The 16,743-nt window shown below is 43.5% G+C and overlaps 1 protein-coding gene and 1 long non-coding RNA gene across 13 annotated transcripts; both read left to right on the plus strand.

Moving 5' to 3' along the window:
• The first annotated feature begins 2,123 nt into the window (after positions 1 to 2,123).
• Positions 2,124 to 10,103, plus strand: LOC123045325 (uncharacterized). Of its 12 annotated transcripts, none has more exons than XR_006421303.1 (16): positions 2,124 to 2,639; positions 2,726 to 2,914; positions 3,096 to 3,211; positions 3,632 to 3,708; positions 4,034 to 4,144; positions 4,209 to 4,349; positions 4,448 to 4,625; positions 4,747 to 4,838; positions 4,959 to 5,015; positions 5,668 to 5,798; positions 5,919 to 6,024; positions 8,420 to 8,465; positions 8,714 to 8,781; positions 8,931 to 9,209; positions 9,296 to 9,457; positions 9,846 to 10,103. It is a non-coding gene; the product is annotated as an uncharacterized lncRNA (long non-coding RNA). The 12 variants fall into 12 exon arrangements; XR_006421312.1 differs by having other exon boundaries at positions 8,427 to 8,465; XR_006421309.1 differs by having other exon boundaries at positions 5,668 to 5,814; positions 8,420 to 8,781.
• A 1,933-nt stretch (positions 10,104 to 12,036) lies between these two features.
• On the plus strand, positions 12,037 to 16,251 carry LOC123045326 (transport inhibitor response 1-like protein Os04g0395600). Its single transcript, XM_044468324.1, has 5 exons — positions 12,037 to 12,383; positions 12,496 to 13,416; positions 14,093 to 14,588; positions 14,683 to 15,499; positions 15,820 to 16,251. Exons 2-4 carry the CDS (start codon positions 12,965 to 12,967, stop codon positions 15,457 to 15,459), a joined length of 1,725 nt encoding a protein of 574 aa, XP_044324259.1. The 5' UTR covers positions 12,037 to 12,383; positions 12,496 to 12,964; the 3' UTR covers positions 15,460 to 15,499; positions 15,820 to 16,251.
• Positions 16,252 to 16,743: the final 492 nt, after the last annotated feature.

The raw sequence follows: 16,743 nt of genomic DNA on the forward strand, positions 1-16,743 counted from the left end.
AAACATTATAGCTCGGCTGGCGTACTTTCCATGTTTCATCAACAATGCCACTATTATTGCAATCACACTTATTCAATATCCTTGTCAACTGGGATGCTCAACTCCATTTTAGTGGAACTGCACAAAATGATGGGATGGTGCATGCATCCAACTTCTACATGTCTTGGCGGGCATCAACGAGTCGCGTGAAAGTGGCTACCAACATGTCCACCGTGGCCAGGAAATGAAAGCATTCTTAGCGACCTGATCGATCATTTTATTTTCTTTATTTGTACACTTCTCACAACTTTGTCTTAAGTTGTGAAGTAAATATTTGATCTGATATGTGAATCATTAATATGCATTAGCATGCTTGTTAGTTTCCTTTGTATTTGATGGAATGTTGTAATAAGAAAACTTTCAAGGCAAGACACATGAAAGAAAAGCTGAAAGCTTCATGGCATTGTACTAGTATAATTTTATCTCGCTGAGAAATTATATTAACTAGCATAGTATATATAAAAAATGTTGAAAGGTCGATAGCATTGTGAGAAACTATTTTAGGAGAACAGAACTTCATTTCCTCGACATGTGGGACATCCAGCATCCGAGTCCACGTGCCATGCACCAAATTATGAGTGCACAACCGCAAGGAATACTACTAATGAGTCGTCAAGTCTCAAAGCCACACCTTTCCAATAGTAAGTTGGACGCACGAACAACACATCATTTCACACATCGTAGAATCCTCTCGTAATAATTTTCCAAGAAAAACACCACACGTGAAAATTGGACGGTACTGTTGCATCAAAGCATATAACCCTTCTCCGAAACATTAAGTATGGCCGTATGGGGATGGTTCCAGAAAATAATATTCCCCACTTCCAGTTTATGGGTCTCAATTCCAAATCTAAACCAAGCAATGAACCAGTACTACTAGATAGTGAGTGTTTACTACTGCATCATGTACATACTAATTGCAACGCATGCATGTGTTAGCAGTACAATGACTACGTACGAATTTGATGGTATGATTTGTGTAAGTTGCATGTCATATTATTGCTCTAACATATGGTCAAAGTTAGTCTCGAAAACGCATTTTAGACCCTATATGGATTGAGTGAGTACATGCATTGCTGAGTTTTCTCTTAATCCTTGCATGCAGCGTTTTTATTGAAGTTTGAAGTGTGAACATGTGAATGAGAGGGACTACTACAACCCTTCCAAAAGAATTGTAGTACTAATAGTGTCGTACTACCTCCGTTCACCGTCACATGTTTAGTACTTTTACGAACTATGGTAGTAACAAATTTATTCCACCACTCAATATCTATTTTGATTAGAGAGATTTCAAATTGAGTCATATAGATCGGAAAGTAGGCACTTATGTACTACTTTTGATGTGTCTCGTCAACTCGCGGAACAAGGAGAAGCTTGCTTAGTACGTCGTCTCCCCCACCCATGGACGCGGTGGCTCGCAGAGTCGTAGGACAAGGAGAAGCTTGCTTACTACGCCTACGCCCTCTCCCTCGCCCACGCGCACGATGGCTCGCGGGACGATGAGAAGATTTTACTAGTCCCTCTGTTAGACGTATACTCCTTGTCCCTACCTTGGTTAGAGAGATTATCATATTGTTTGAAATATATGTCTTTTAGCAGATTTCAATATAAACTACATACTCCAAGTACTGATGTATCCAGAAATAAGAGAAGGATGGATCACACAGCCTCCTCAGAGCTCAGTGATTCTGGGCCGTTGGATGCGATTTCTGGATGCGTTCTCGTCCGTTGGATCAAGATCTGGAGGAATCTGCGCCGTCGGATCGAAAAAATCTACTGCTGGAATGAATAGTAACTTCCTACAACGCCTCCCCCCGCTCGTTTTTACTGTGTTTTTACCGTTCTAGGGTCGCTGGCGTGTGGGTCCGTTCGCGGGTGGGCCTCCGTTGTCAGCGACCGTGGCTTGGTTCCGGCCCGGTCGCCCCGTCGCGCGTGTCGGCGGGGGAAAGATCTCGTGCCACCGCACGTAATACCCTGCCCCCGCCGAGGGTACGTTGGTAATTTCGCGTCCAGGCCTTGTGCGTGTCGTGCGGTGGTTCGCCCCGTGCGGCTATGCGCGTCCAGGGGGTGATTGGGTTGGCACTGGGTCGTCCTCTCCCCCACCCGTCCACTCTCCTCTCCTCACCGATCCCCTCCCAACCCTAGCCGTCGCTACCCATCGAGCCCTGCAGCCGCCGCCGTGCTGCCGTTCTCCTCTCCCCTCCCCTCCCCTCCCGCGCGCCTTTCTCTCTCGAGACGCCGTTGCCGCCACCCATCGCCTCGAACCAGCTCGTCCCACCTCCTCCTCTCCCTCTCTCGATCTCCTCTGCCTCGCACGCCGCCACCGCTCGCCCTCGCGCCGCCGCCTCCGTTCGCCCTCCTCTGCCTCGCACACCGCCACCGCTCGCCCTTGCGCTGCCGCCGTCTCCGTTGCCCAACCTGCTGGATCCCCACCATCCACTTCTCCGGCGTCGTCGCCTCGTCTCGCGTGCACGCGGCAGGAGGAGCGAGGGAGACGTGGAGCCGCCGCTAGGAACGCCACCGTCGTCTTCGCGTGCACACGACAGGAGGAGCGGGGGAGGCGTCGAGCCGCAACTGGGAACGCCGGATGCGATTATCTGGTTCATTTCTGTCTCTCTTTCTTCATGTTCCTCTTCTTTGATCCCCTCTTGGTACCAGCTCCTGAATGTGTTCCCTTCCCCTCTAGGTCAGTCAGCCCTGCCAGCCTCATGTACCTAGCACGAGATGAAAGAGGGATTTAGAGAAGGGAGGGAGCAGGAGGAGAAGAGGAAGAAGAAACCCTACCACCTCCATGCCCGTCCAGTGCTTCGTGCGGCTCTGCACCCCAATCATTCCACCTCCATGCCCCTCCAATTTCTCTATCCCTTTTTTGCAGGTACCCACACTTCTCTCTTCCTCCTGATTAGCCTGATATCTTATCTTATCTGATGCACTCGTCTTCTCATCTTTGTTTGTGCATAATCTTTTTTGTACATGTGTACAAGTTGTATGTCTACAAGTTGTTCGATGAAAATCCAAGCAAGCTTTTGAGTGATGTTACTGTCTGTTCTTTGCAGAATAGGGATTGAGAATTGGTCAATATGCTGAACGGATACATTCACTGGAAAGGAGGGGTTGCTGATGTTGTGAGCTTGATTGCCTTTGTGAGTTCCAACCAGATTGTGCTTTGCAGGTATTATGCAAGAGTTGTTTTATTTATTATGAGAAAGCTAATATTTTTTGCTGTGAATTACATATATAAGTGTTATGTTGGTCATTAGATTGTTGCAGAGATACTATATACAGGGTGTTGATTTTTCAGTTTGCTTGCTTGTCGCTTATATGCACAATTATGCGTTGTTTTTAGTTTTTCTGCTTGCTTAGTTGGCTAATAAGAACATAAATGTACATGATTTGTGCACTGCATTATATCCTATAGTATTGTTGTTCAGTGATAGTAATCACAATTTGCAAGAACAAAGATAAATGTTGGTCCCTTTTTTGCTAACAATAGGGACTCACTGATTACTAGCAAGAAACAGGATCAAGTGCAGGCTTAATTTTCTTTTACAAGTTAAGGATGAGGCCTCAAATTTTATTCTTTTAATTGTAGTAATTGTTGATCCCAAAATGCTGCCCCGACACGAGCCACCGCCGTTCGTCCGGAGAAGCGCGGGAAGAAGAAGATGGGTAAGCTCCTCTTGCTCTTCTATTGCCTAGCTTGATTTAGTTCCTCTCTTTTCCAAGTTAATACGATGTACTAGAGATTACTGTAAGACGAAAGCACAAATGACGATATTGTTAAACATTTTGAAAGAAGGGTCTGTTGGTTTAAGAGAAAACTAGCGGTGTTGGCTGCTGGTTTTTGAACCCCTGGTTCTATCCAATATCAATGATAAATGAGCCTTTTCCAACATATTTCTGCATTCACGTTCATTTGCTTATTATGGAATATTGTTTTGTGACCTGCGCATCAAAGCTTATGAAGGCAACTTAAGAATTGTAATACTTACAGATGTGTTGAGACCTTGATGGGATGGAGAGACGTTTCCTTTCAAAAATTACCGCTAGAAATAGTAGAGAGAAAGCTCAAGCACGGAAATGAGCAGTTAATTATATTTGCCAGGTTAGCAAACATTTCCCTTTCTTTAGTTGCTAGCTTCAGTGTATTGACATATTATTATATGCAGGGTTCTGCTGCTGATATTATCAAGGTGGCTATGCTTAACAGTCACTCTGTAATTACCAATGGGAGTAACACACTTGATTCTATGGATGGGCTAACGCAGAACTTTTAACAAATCAGCGGGTGTTGTCACCTTCTTTTGCAGGTATTTTACGACATGGTCATCACTTATTTTTTTGGATTTCTGCGCCTATGTATTTTCTAAATATAGACAGGTTAAAGTTATGATTTTACGTTTTGTAGGTGCATGATGAATTTGTGCTTGAAGTTGACCCGTCTAGGGTAGCAGAGGCTGTAAGGAATCCCCGGGCCATCCAGTGCGTGCTGTCAGTTTGACCCAGGAGCGGCGCGGCAGAGGCGTTGGGCAAGGAGCACTCGCCGGAGGCGCTTGATGCGGCTCCTCCATCTATGTCCATTGCAGGTGCTCCCCCGTCGCCCGTCCTTCTCCTCCATCGTCAGGAGGGGCTTGGCTGCAGCTCTCTCTCCCTCTCCCTCCCTCTCTCCCTCTCTCTCTCATCATCATCATCATCTTGGAACTGCAGGAGACGATGATGTCGTGTTGGGCTCGGACCTTGTTGACCGCCATCTTGGCCTGCAAGAGGATGCTCCCCTGCTCCGACTTGCTCAGCACATGGTTAGAAACATATTCACCCGTCATTCTGCTTGGCTGAGTTAATCCATCTGTCTAGTTTGATGTTTCCCTTTCAATCTGTAACTCTTATGGTTTCATGCAAATTCTGGTTTCTGGTTTCAGGTTACTGAAAATTCTGGTTTCCTGTAACTATCAGGTGGTCTGATGCAGGTTCATGTGGTACTTTGTGACATATACTTCCTTTTTCCTTATGTATGCCTAGATTATTTATTTGCTTCAGCTACACTTTTTTGGGATGATCTGGGATTAATAATTGTTGAACTAAGAAGATACGTCATGTGTCTCTATATGATTATTCCATATCAAAAAAATTAAGAGTACATCAGCTGTACTGAATGGTTATAAATATGACTTTTACCACTATCTGAATTAACCGATGGAACTTATATTGTGCTGGAGTGAGATATCTGAATACTATCAGCTATTATACACAATTAAGAAGAAAGCTTAATGTTTATCTATGATGGTATATAAGAGCTAGAAAGTAAAATATTGAAAATCATAAATCAATGATAGATAGAATCGTAGGTAATTAAAATAACCAGGTGTTGTTTCTTTTCTTATAGTTCTGGAAGTTTTGTTAGTGCCATGCATCTTCATAAACAGATGCGATATTTTCCAATTGAAAGGTAGCAATGTCTAAAGTTAAATGGTTTCCATATAGTTAAGTTTAGTGTTTGGCTAATGATTATTTTAAGTTAAATGGCCTGGTAACTGATGCACATTTGTTTTCATTCTTTGTCCTGAAAAATTGTTGCATGCTCGTGTTGTGTGCATACATGTAAGGTTCATGCACCTTGTGTTCTTTCAGGTTATTGTCAACAGAAGCAGTTCATAGATAGGGATTAGAGGAAGCAGCTTATAAATGGGGACAATGTTGTTACTGTTTCTTTTCCTTATATTTGCGGGGATGCCAGGGCTGACTGCCTTGTGCGTACCATGGTGAGGAGTAGCAATAGTACGTCGGTTCAGTCATAATGGCAATGTTCTTTGTTGTCTTGTATTATTCAACCACATATGTTTGCCTCTTTCTAATGGCCACTGTAACTTGAAAATTTGCAGTGCATATTTGCTCCCTCTAGCGAGCACCACGGAGGAGGTGAGGGGCCATTAGGGAGTAAATAAAACATTTGATGAGTGTTGCATGCCCGCGCGCGTTGTCGGAGAGGTCAGATCACTGCAGTTTTGTGGTACCACAAAAATCGTTTTATTTTCCTTAATTGTAACTCTAAATTATGTCCAGATCACCCATGTCTATTTTCCTTCATGGATAGTGTATTCTCATTTTTCAACTAGACAAATTTTATCCTTTGAATTACTGCAATATAAGTTGGCACGAACAATTCTATTTAAAGATATACTATCCGAGGCGTGAAAAAGAAGATGGCGTAGGTTGATGGTCTAGCTATTTTATAATCCCTTTTATTGAGATCAGATGAAGTTTAGTCTGGTCTTGCTCTGAATTTCTTTGCATTGTTTGGTATCCAAATTAGCGTTAGGTTTCAGATAGCAGAGTAATTGATGAGCGGCACACATGACCATGATGAGCGGCACACATGAGCACATACGGTTCTTTGAACAAACACACACACACGCGCGCGCACACACACGCAAACACAGACTCAGACGTGCACAGATTTTTGAGGTACTCACAAACATGAAGCACGTACTTTGTTGTTCAGTAAAATATGCGTTAGAACCTTTTTTTTTCTTACCAGATAATTTAGCAGGCATACATGAACAAATGAGAAATGAGTGATTCTAACATGAGAAGATGAGGGATGACATATGCCTACTCGTCATGAAGCATATCAGCATGTGGATTAATAATAGAAAGGGGAGGAAACTTGCTTCTCTGCATTTTTATTATAGTTTAAAAGGGCAAATTGTCGACATTCTAAATGTTAGGAAAGGAACCTACAGAGTCCATGTGTAAGTATTCAGATTAATGCTCTGAAAGTATTATAATCCACACTCGAATGTATTAATACTCACACAATAGACAGGCCATGGCAGGCAGCAAATGTATATGTCAATTTATGATGTTTTTCACATGATAATAACACTATCAGCATGCTAATTATATGTTGTGGAGGTGGCGAGGTACTAGATCCGCTATCATCATAGTACCGATTGTAAAACAAAATACATCCAGAGCTGACCGAGATAGACCAGCAACCATTACCATAGACAATGCCTTTTCAGGTTTTCCCTTGTATTAAACTACAGGTTACGCTCGCTATTGGTTCGGTGTCCAAACAGTTTCATGTTAGATTTAGTAGTATAATTAGGTGACACAAGAAACTAGACAAAGGCTGGTTTGATCCATACACATATGGACTGACAACAACAACCAAATCTTTAGATAGGAAAAAATAGCTAAACATGGTTATAAAGTTTTGGCTATTTTTTGGATTGAAGAAATATGACGTCTGCTGTAGCTCTAAATGCCTACCGTTCTCTTTCCTTGGCAATGTTTGTGCCTTCTGAGAATAGGTTTGCTGTCAAGTGACGTCATGCAACATGGATTTAGAACGAAGAGTAAGATATGTTTCCGTACAACGACTACTGGATCGATAGTACAAAATAAATAGCTTGAATGGATTTAGTATTAAGAACAAAATAAGATACGGAAATTCTAAAGCTACCCTTGTGGATCGATTGATAAATCCATGTAATATTTTGATAAAGAGTTAAATCTGTAAGTACTCTAAATCTGTATACGTTGTTTGAGTGCCGTTTAATTAAGATACTAGACTATATTGGTACACATATATTTGGATGCTTGTGATTGGCTGGAAAGAACAGAGACTTAGATTTGCTGTTGGACTGAACTGAGTAGCTATAGCCTTCTGGCTGATGCTTCAGTATACCAAAACACTTGCTATTTTTCATGTTCTTGTACGAGATGGGTTTAGGACACAAACAATTATTTGTTTTATCTACGAAAAACTTTTTCTTCAAGACTACAGTATGTTGAATGCCTTTCGTGCTTAGTTGAAATATAAGTACTGCTTGTATGTGATTTCAATCCAGCTTGACCAATTTTCTTTGCTCTGTTTTTTTCCCTCCCTCTCCACTGAATATGACCATGTTCAAAATAAAATGTGCATTACCACTTATGAGAGTAGCCGATATTTCATTTTTGTTGGGACTGTTCTTTCTAGGTGTATATTCCTTCTCTGAATGTTTATTACCATGGAACTCGAGTATCCAGTCTGTATAGCTGTATACCTCATTTTAAGAAAAAAAACTTGAGTGTCCATTATACATGAATGAGTACATCTATAAAGTAAATTGACCACAATGAGACATCAGTTTTGTTTACCTTTGAATATAATGAGCACATGTTGAAGGTTTGCTCATCCCGCTTTTTCTATAGCCCGTATGAGCTTTAGTCGGAGCACTGTGTGTCGATGATACATATATTTTCAACTACCTAAGGTCACTTAGTTCTGTGTAAAGTAGATTGCACTTGGTACAATTGTTGATGGATTGACTTGCTTTCATTTTTTGAGCCTTAAGCACCTAATTTAGTTTTGAGTTCTACTCCTCTCATTTAGACTGCAGGGTAAATCATTGCATTGGAAACTAGAAGTGAAATGGAAGGTAAGAATCTCATTTTGGCATCCACTATGGATACATGTGGAGATAGAGAAAGGTAGATTGATCAAAAGACTTGCAAAAATCAAAGAGGAGTAGGGAGAGATCAATGAGGTTGCTGAAATCATGCAAGAAGTTGCTTTAAGTTTGCACGCGCACTAGAATTATGGATAAACCGTTCATATACTGTACTCATGATGTGCTCATCTTGCTGGTGCTCTTTTCTGACAACCTTTATTTTTTTTCTCAACCAGGAATTTGATTCTCAGTTGAAACATTTGGCCAATGGCAAAGATACAGAAACTCATTTGTTCTGGAGCAGGTATGTTGCCAATTGACCACAAAGAAGATTGCATTCTTAAAAAAACTTTGTATATCATGGCTACAGGTTCAGATGTGCCTGGATCGTGAAAGATTATGTGTGTGCACAAATTTTATCCAAGAAAGTTAACCCTAGGGTCTTTGATGCAGATACATCAAAGGAAAAAAGGAACTAAATAAATGTGACAATATGGTTTAGAAAGCCCCAAAGCCGAGGTGAGCCGCCTCCTCCTTTTTGTGCCTTTCCATGTGGCTCTCCTTCATAGAAAGCCCCAATATACATCGAAGGAAGCAGAGAGGCGAGATGTGATATGAACCACCAATCGCCCCTCCAGCGACTAGGCCTTCTCCCTCATCCTCAGCCCCGCCGTTGCCACTGACGCCTTCGGGAGTAGGGGAGGCATCAGTGACGTTGCCAACAAGGCAGCGGTGAGCGCCCTCTCCGCTGTTCACCTTTTCTGCTCGCTGAGTGTCGGGCCATGGCTCATGTATGTTGATCCTCTTGTGCTACGCAGGTTGTGGTTGGGGTTTAGCACTAGGTTCCCTGCTGCTGCATCTGCTGGGAAACACTGCTATGCCTGTTGTCCGGTGGCGGGGTTTGGGCATGCGGTGGGTACTCCTTCGGATTGGCATGGATGCCTCCGTGCTTAGAGTGTGTTGTACCTACAGGTTCCCAGGTTCGTCCCTTCCTCTTTGTGGTGGTCCGGGAAGATAGAATTTTCTTAACTGATCTAGGTGTTGAGAAATGCTCAGTAAGTACTAATATTATTAGGATTTTTGGTTCCATTATGATATAAATCCCAAGAACCAACTTTCTTGCTTTTGATCTTGGGTAAAGAATATCATGTTGTTATGTTTGGAAGACATTGATTGCTTTGTTTTACATTTAGCGTTTGGCATGATCCATGTTGATGATGTTTAGTAGAAGACTGCGGTAGAGAGGTTGTGTTTTGGTGCTTTGGATGGATCCAGCTACCGATTTACCAATGCTACTGTTTGTGGTCTCATGCCGCTCTATCATGATTCTCCCAATCTGAAATAGAGAAACATTACTTTGTTTGACAGGGTTTGTCTACACTTATCTTTAAGGCTACAACCTGGAGTCTCATGGAGGTGTGAAGATGATACCTAAGTAGTCTAGGACATTGCTTTGTTAGGGGTTCGCCTATGTACAAGAATGACATGTTCCTTTCCCATGTAATATATTGTGATTTTTTTTGCTCAACATCATCTGGACTATGTATCTTTGTATGGTAGTAAACGGTATCCTGCTTTTTGGTTTGGACCTGAGCACTAATTGGATAAGCTGCAAACTTTGTGTTAGACTAGTACTTGCTCTCTCATGCTTGCGCTTAGTACTGAACTTAAGTGTCAAGTGGTTACCTTATGTGGTCTCATGATCGCACTGAATTTGAACTCTATGCTACCTTAAAATCTCATGACGATGTTGAACTTAGACGATGTCTTGCTTCTATTCTCTCACGCCTGCGCTTAGTACTGAACTTAGTGTCAAGTGGTTACCTTACGTGGTCTCATGATCGCACTGAATTTGAACTCTATGCTACCTTAAAATCTCATGACGATGTTAAACTTAGATGATGTCTTGCTTCTATTACAAGTAAATGTTTCATCTTTCTTTTATTTTGTTTAATACATATGCTAAACGAGGATTCGTACTAACATGAACATTACTTCTTGATCACATCGTTCTGACTGGCACCCCCGCGCCAGGGCGCGATCCCAATCTAGTATAGACATATTTTAGAGTGTAGATTCACTCATTTTGCTTTATATGTAGTCCATATTGAAACAAACGTAATAGTACGCGCTCTCCCTCGCCCCTCACCCATCGCCCACGTAGTGGACGTGCAGCAATTCATTCGATGCCAGATAGCCAGAAGCATATATTGTAGTACCATCATTGTTTGACTCCCCGAAGAGGCGAAGAGCTAAGCACAAGTTTAATATTGAGATGCCAAGCGCAAGGTTTATAGGAGAACGAGTAGTAGTACTGTATGAGGAAGAAGGCAAGAAGAAAGTAAGTTTTGCGTGGCAGTTTCTTCTTACAGGACGTGCTAGACCTACTGGACCTCATTGTTGCAACGGGAGTATTATACAAGTATGTATCTGTTAGAATTGGGTCGCGGGGAACCAAGAGGTTCGAACACTGAGGTGTGCTTGCTGCTACCGCCATACTCTACCTTGCAACCTCACGGCGAGGCTCCGTCGAGCACGAGCTAGAGAAGAAGAACTGTGGACACGATAATTTACCCAGATTCGGGCCACCTTGCGGTGTAAAACCCCGCTCCTGCTTTGTAGTTGGGATTGCTTGGGGGGAGAATCCAATAAGCCAATTTTGATGAAGCTTGCCAATACATTCAATGTAGCGACCCTTGTGGCTGTAGCGTATCATGTTTGCAAGTTTAAGAAATAGGGTTACGACACTATATTCAACTCTTGTCTGTGAGTGGACGGACGCCACGAGACTAGAACATTATCTCCACTGCATGATTGTATTATAAGCTAGCCCATGAGCCAAGCATTTGTGTATTGTAAAGCACTGGATCTATGATGTAATACTATGGCATGTGATGTATTCTTGGTATTTCATCCTCGACCGTACATGCCAGTTATTGATGCATGGACTGACACATTAAACGCAGAGATTCAGGCTCCTATAAGGGACCGGCTCGTGACATCAACGATTCTTGTTCCAAGTTTCATTCGGTTCAAGTGATCCTTATCGGCCAATACATCTTGTGGCAACGAGAATATATTGTTTCGAGGTATATCAAAATTAAGTTTTCGATTCATATTTGTTGGACCAATAATCTTTGTTAATTCTTATTTTTGACGATTCTCTTATGCCACACATATAAGAACTAAAAATATATAAAAATAACCAATGAGTAAATTTGGAACATTTGCTCGCAAATAAACAAACTTGCTCTACCTCCAGGTTTATTTATCAAGTATTTATAATCATCACCATCAATTATACCCGTTTAAAATTTCATCTGAATCAAATGATCCTTGGTGGCCAATGCATTCCTTGGCAAGCAGAATATACTCTTTTGAGGTGGCCCGTTCGTATTTCGTCGACCAGTCTTTCGTACTTCACCTTTTGATCATTTTTTTTAATTTCTCACGTAAAGACCAACCCGGTGAGGTTTTGGTTTGGATGCGTGCATCTCCAGCCTCCTCCCAAGTCCTACTCCTACTACTGAACAGAGAGAGGGACAGAGCATTCCCCTCCTCCAACCTCCCCCCCAGCTGCCTCCCCTCCCAAAGCTCCCCACTTCTCTCGCTCCGGCGTCGCATTCGCCCCGGCCGCCCCGCCGATTCCCTCGGGTCTTATCCTCGCTCGCGGCCTGCCGTCAGCGGGGCTCCCCTCCGCTCGGAGTCTCCCCCGCGCCCCGCCGAATTTCTTGGGTCATTCTCTCCGGCGGCTCCGGGTGCGGGCTTTCGGTCCGGGGCGCCGCGGCCCACGATCATTGCTGGAGGAGAGCTTTTTCCGCGGATGGGTTTGGTTCGGAGTCTGGAGTACCTGCGGCGTCCATAGGTTAGATCTGGAGGTTTCGGCGCTCTGGATCTGAGCTGTTGGTAGGCTGCATTTTTATTTTCGTTTCCTTCTCCCCGTCGCTATTTGTTTCCTTTTTCTTAGCAAGTTCCCGGAGACGGCAAGAACTCAGCGGTCGCTGATCTTTCTTTGCAGGTTTCGGGTGGAGGAGTCGGGACTGGCGGTCGCAATCCTCCCAACCATTTTGGTGCTGTCCGTTCTGGGTTACTAGGGGGTTTGCGTGTTCTAAATAGGGCATGGATGGCAGATGCAGTAACTACTAGTATCTCTTGAAGAAACTTCAGCTGCAGATCTGAAACCCATTTGTGCCCCTTGCTCTAGTTGCAGCCCTGCCAGATGAGGTGAACCAGGCCGCTTTCCAGTGTCCCCTTGCCATTGCTTGTTGCCAGTGTTGGTTGCCAGTTTTGGCTCAACAAATCTGGGTGGAGCCTGATCTGTCCAAGCCAGCATTAGTTGTGTGCTCTCTGCGTCTGGTTGAGCAAGGTTGCAGCTAATTTTGTTGATTTCGTTGGCTTTGTTTAGTAGCTTTGATAACCTGGAGACTGCAAGCAAACAGATCCCGTCCTGCAGCTCTAGTAATAAGGTGGTGCTGGGGGAAGGCACCATGACCTACTTTCCCGAGGAGGTGGTGGAGCACATATTCAGCTTCTTGCCTGCGCAGTGTGACCGGAACACGGTTTCACTTGTTTGCAAGGTATGGTATGAGATTGAAAGGCTGAGCCGGCGAACTGTCTTTGTGGGTAACTGCTATGCTGTGCGCCCTGAGCGTGTGGTGCTTCGGTTCCCCAATGTGCGGGCACTGACAGTGAAGGGGAAACCACACTTCGCTGATTTCAACCTTGTGCCACCTGATTGGGGTGGGTATGCCGGACCATGGATCGAGGCAGCAGCCAGGCGCTGCGTGGGTCTTGAGGAGCTGCGGATGAAGCGGATGGTGGTGTCAGATGAGAGCCTGGAGCTGCTTGCCAAATCATTCCCACGATTCAGGGCCCTAGTTCTTATCAGCTGTGAGGGGTTCAGCACCGATGGACTAGCAGCTATTGCAAGTCACTGCAAGTGAGTGTACTTAAAATTGCAGTTTGTTAAGGCATCATAGTTTTCTGATATGCTGTTGTAGTTTCTGCGTGCATCTAGATCTTATGGTTTAAAATGGTGAGGTATTGAAATATGAAGTGCCTTTCTTGCTCTTTTCTGATTAGCTACTAGCCTTCTTGCTTCGGTGCTGCCAGTTATTACTCGTTTGAAGCCTAGATCCAGCACTTGTTCCAATGCTATGTGCAAGTAAAGTTGAAAGGATCAAATTTGATCTGCTGCACAATTCTGTAGCTACAAACTCTCCCGAATTGCATGAGTACTCTTTCAGGGTTTGAATGATCCAGTTGCATCTGATGTCCTGAGTTAGTTATCCTGATGTTCTATCCTAATTTTGTACCTGCCATTTTTTGACGGACCATTCTTGTGTTAGATTCATGTATAGTATGTCTGTTATGTTTTTATTTAGCTCGTTAGACTTTACATTTTATCAGTTAATTTTGTCTATACTTCCTTTTTGGTAGGATGAATTGGTATTGTTATGCTCATGGTGCACACAATCTGCTAGGGCAGGATGCAAGTTCTGATTAATTTCATTAATGCATTATTATTATCTCATTAAAGGCACCAATCTACTCTTGTTACATGCATTTAATGGTCAATACACTGACATTGTTTTTTATATTGTTATCTGGTCTAGGCTCCTGAGGGAGTTAGATTTGCAGGAAAATGAGGTGGATGATCGAGGGCCAAGGTGGCTCTCCTGCTTCCCTGATTCCTGCACGTCCCTTGTCTCCTTGAATTTCGCCTGCATCAAAGGGGAGGTTAATGCTGGTTCATTAGAGAGACTTGTTGCTAGGTCCCCAAGTCTTCGGAGTTTGAGGTTGAATCGATCTGTGTCAGTAGATACACTCTCGAAGATATTAATGCGCGCCCCTAATTTGGAGGATCTAGGGACTGGGAACTTGACAGATGACTTCCAAGCTGAATCGTATCTCAGGCTGACCCTTGCATTGGAGAAATGCAAACTGCTGAGGAGTTTGTCGGGCTTTTGGGATGCTTCCCCTTTGTGCCTTCCATTCATCTATCCTGTATGTGGGCAACTAACAGGTTTAAATTTGAGCTATGCTCCGACACTTGATTCTTCCGATCTCACCAAAATGATCAGCCACTGTGTGAAACTCCAACGTCTTTGGGTGAGATCCCTTGCTGCCGCACTCACCTTACTATTTTTATGCTTGATTAAGACAATTCAGTACAGGGTTTGAGCCTTTATCCTGTACACTGCAGGTACTGGATTGCATCGCGGATAAGGGCTTGCAAGTGGTGGCCTCCAGTTGCAAGGATCTACAAGAACTCAGGGTATTCCCGTCAGACTTCTATATCGCCGGGTATTCCCCAGTAACAGAGGAGGGACTTGTTGCAATATCCTTGGGCTGTCAAAAACTGAGCTCATTGCTATATTTTTGTCATCAAATGACGAATGCCGCACTGCTTACTATAGCTAAGAACTGCCCAAATTTCACGCGATTCAGACTCTGTATTCTTGAGCCTGGGAAGCCTGATGCCATGACAAACCAACCATTAGATGAAGGTTTTGGTGCTATTGTTCGTGAATGCAAAGGGCTAAGGCGATTGTCAATATCGGGTCTTCTCACCGACAAGGTTTTCATGTATATTGGTAAATTCGCGAAACAACTTGAGATGCTTTCAATAGCATTTGCTGGAGATAGTGATGCGGGAATGATGCATGTTATGGAAGGATGCAATAATTTGAGGAAGCTGGAGATTAGAGATAGCCCATTTGGTGATGCTGCACTCTTGGAGAATGTTACCAAGTATGAGACAATGCGATCCCTTTGGATGTCATCGTGCAATGTCACAGAAAAAGGGTGCCAAATCCTTGCATCAAAGATGCCAATGCTTAATGTGGAGGTTATAAATGAGGTGGATGAGAGCAATGAAATGGACGAGAACCATGGAATCCCCAAAGTTGACAAGTTATATGTTTACCGCACAACTGCTGGGGCAAGGGATGATGCGCCAAATTTTGTTAAAATCCTATAGAGCTAGTTGAGAATTGCCTGGTATCTCCTTGCTGTAAAAGGTAACCCTTCTCAAATTATCTACTTTCATTTAAAAAATATCTTGTTTGTTTGAAGAATCTAAAATTTGAAGTTGCATTCTTTTGTTTCTCCTCAGCTCATATGATCCTCTAAATATGTTGCGCATGCAACACACAACTTGCAAATGATTTTTCAAAAGATGAAAATATAGTACATAGTTGAAAATGATGTCAAACCAACTTTATTCGTCCAAATCTCTATCTACTTGCTCACTAGATTGTAGCTACTCAATCATAGTGCCGATTGCATGATATGATCCCCATTTCATCTGACCTCTCCCTATACTGGACTGCTTTTACAGATGGTCGGCGGAATGGAATCCGGCGGGGGCCTGTGGACAGTGGCAAGTCTCCCGCTGCCCCCCTCGGCTTTGCAGCGCCAGGAGAAGCCACGTCAGTGTGCTCCTTATCCTGGAGCATCTCTGTCCGGCGATCCATCATTCCCTTTTTAGCGGCTGGTCATATGGCCACTGCCTTTATCCTGTGCATTTTTCTTTTTCTTAAGAGGACCACCCACCAACCAATCCTTCCTTTTCCTTTTTCCTGTACTATGCTGTACTCCGTAGCCATTTGCTTTTGACATTGCCACAGTGGAATGTGACTGCTGTCGCTGTTGCTCTTGTTGTAAACGTTTGTTTGAACCTGACCGAAAGGACGATGGCCAATGATCTTGCTCCCGTGAAATCATGCAGCAGAGGCTGGAATAATTTGTTGCTCATCAGCACATTACTTCATTTTCGGCACTTGTTACCGCCCCTTGTGTTTTTTAGCTAATGATATTGTGTGCGTCCGGACGAGCGCATGCCGCCTGTGCCCTTTTGTTTTCTCTGTGGCCGGGAAGCCAACGAAATCAAGCCACATCTTACCCTTTTATGTGTGCTCTATACGACTCCGGACGCATCATACTGGCAAGTGCCTGGACAAAGTCCATTTTGCTCATTCCACAACCACAAACCCCATATGGACGCATCATACTGGCAGTGCCTGGACAAAGCCCATTTTACTCACTCCACAACCACAAACTCCATATGGCTGCATTGTATTTTATACAAATACATGTGTAGTACGTAGGTCATAAGATAGCATAAAAACATACCAAATCGGATATCGACAAAGTTCATCCAAAAGGGCTGACATAAAAACATACCAAATCAGAAGGGATGACAGAGTTAAAATTAAACCTAAATAGAAGATAAAACAACTAGGCCGGCGGCGGGTCGTCGCCC

The sequence above is a fragment of the Triticum aestivum genome, chromosome 2B (genome assembly GCF_018294505.1).
Source record: "Triticum aestivum cultivar Chinese Spring chromosome 2B, IWGSC CS RefSeq v2.1, whole genome shotgun sequence".
In the NCBI taxonomy this organism is placed as follows: domain Eukaryota; kingdom Viridiplantae; phylum Streptophyta; class Magnoliopsida; order Poales; family Poaceae; genus Triticum; species Triticum aestivum.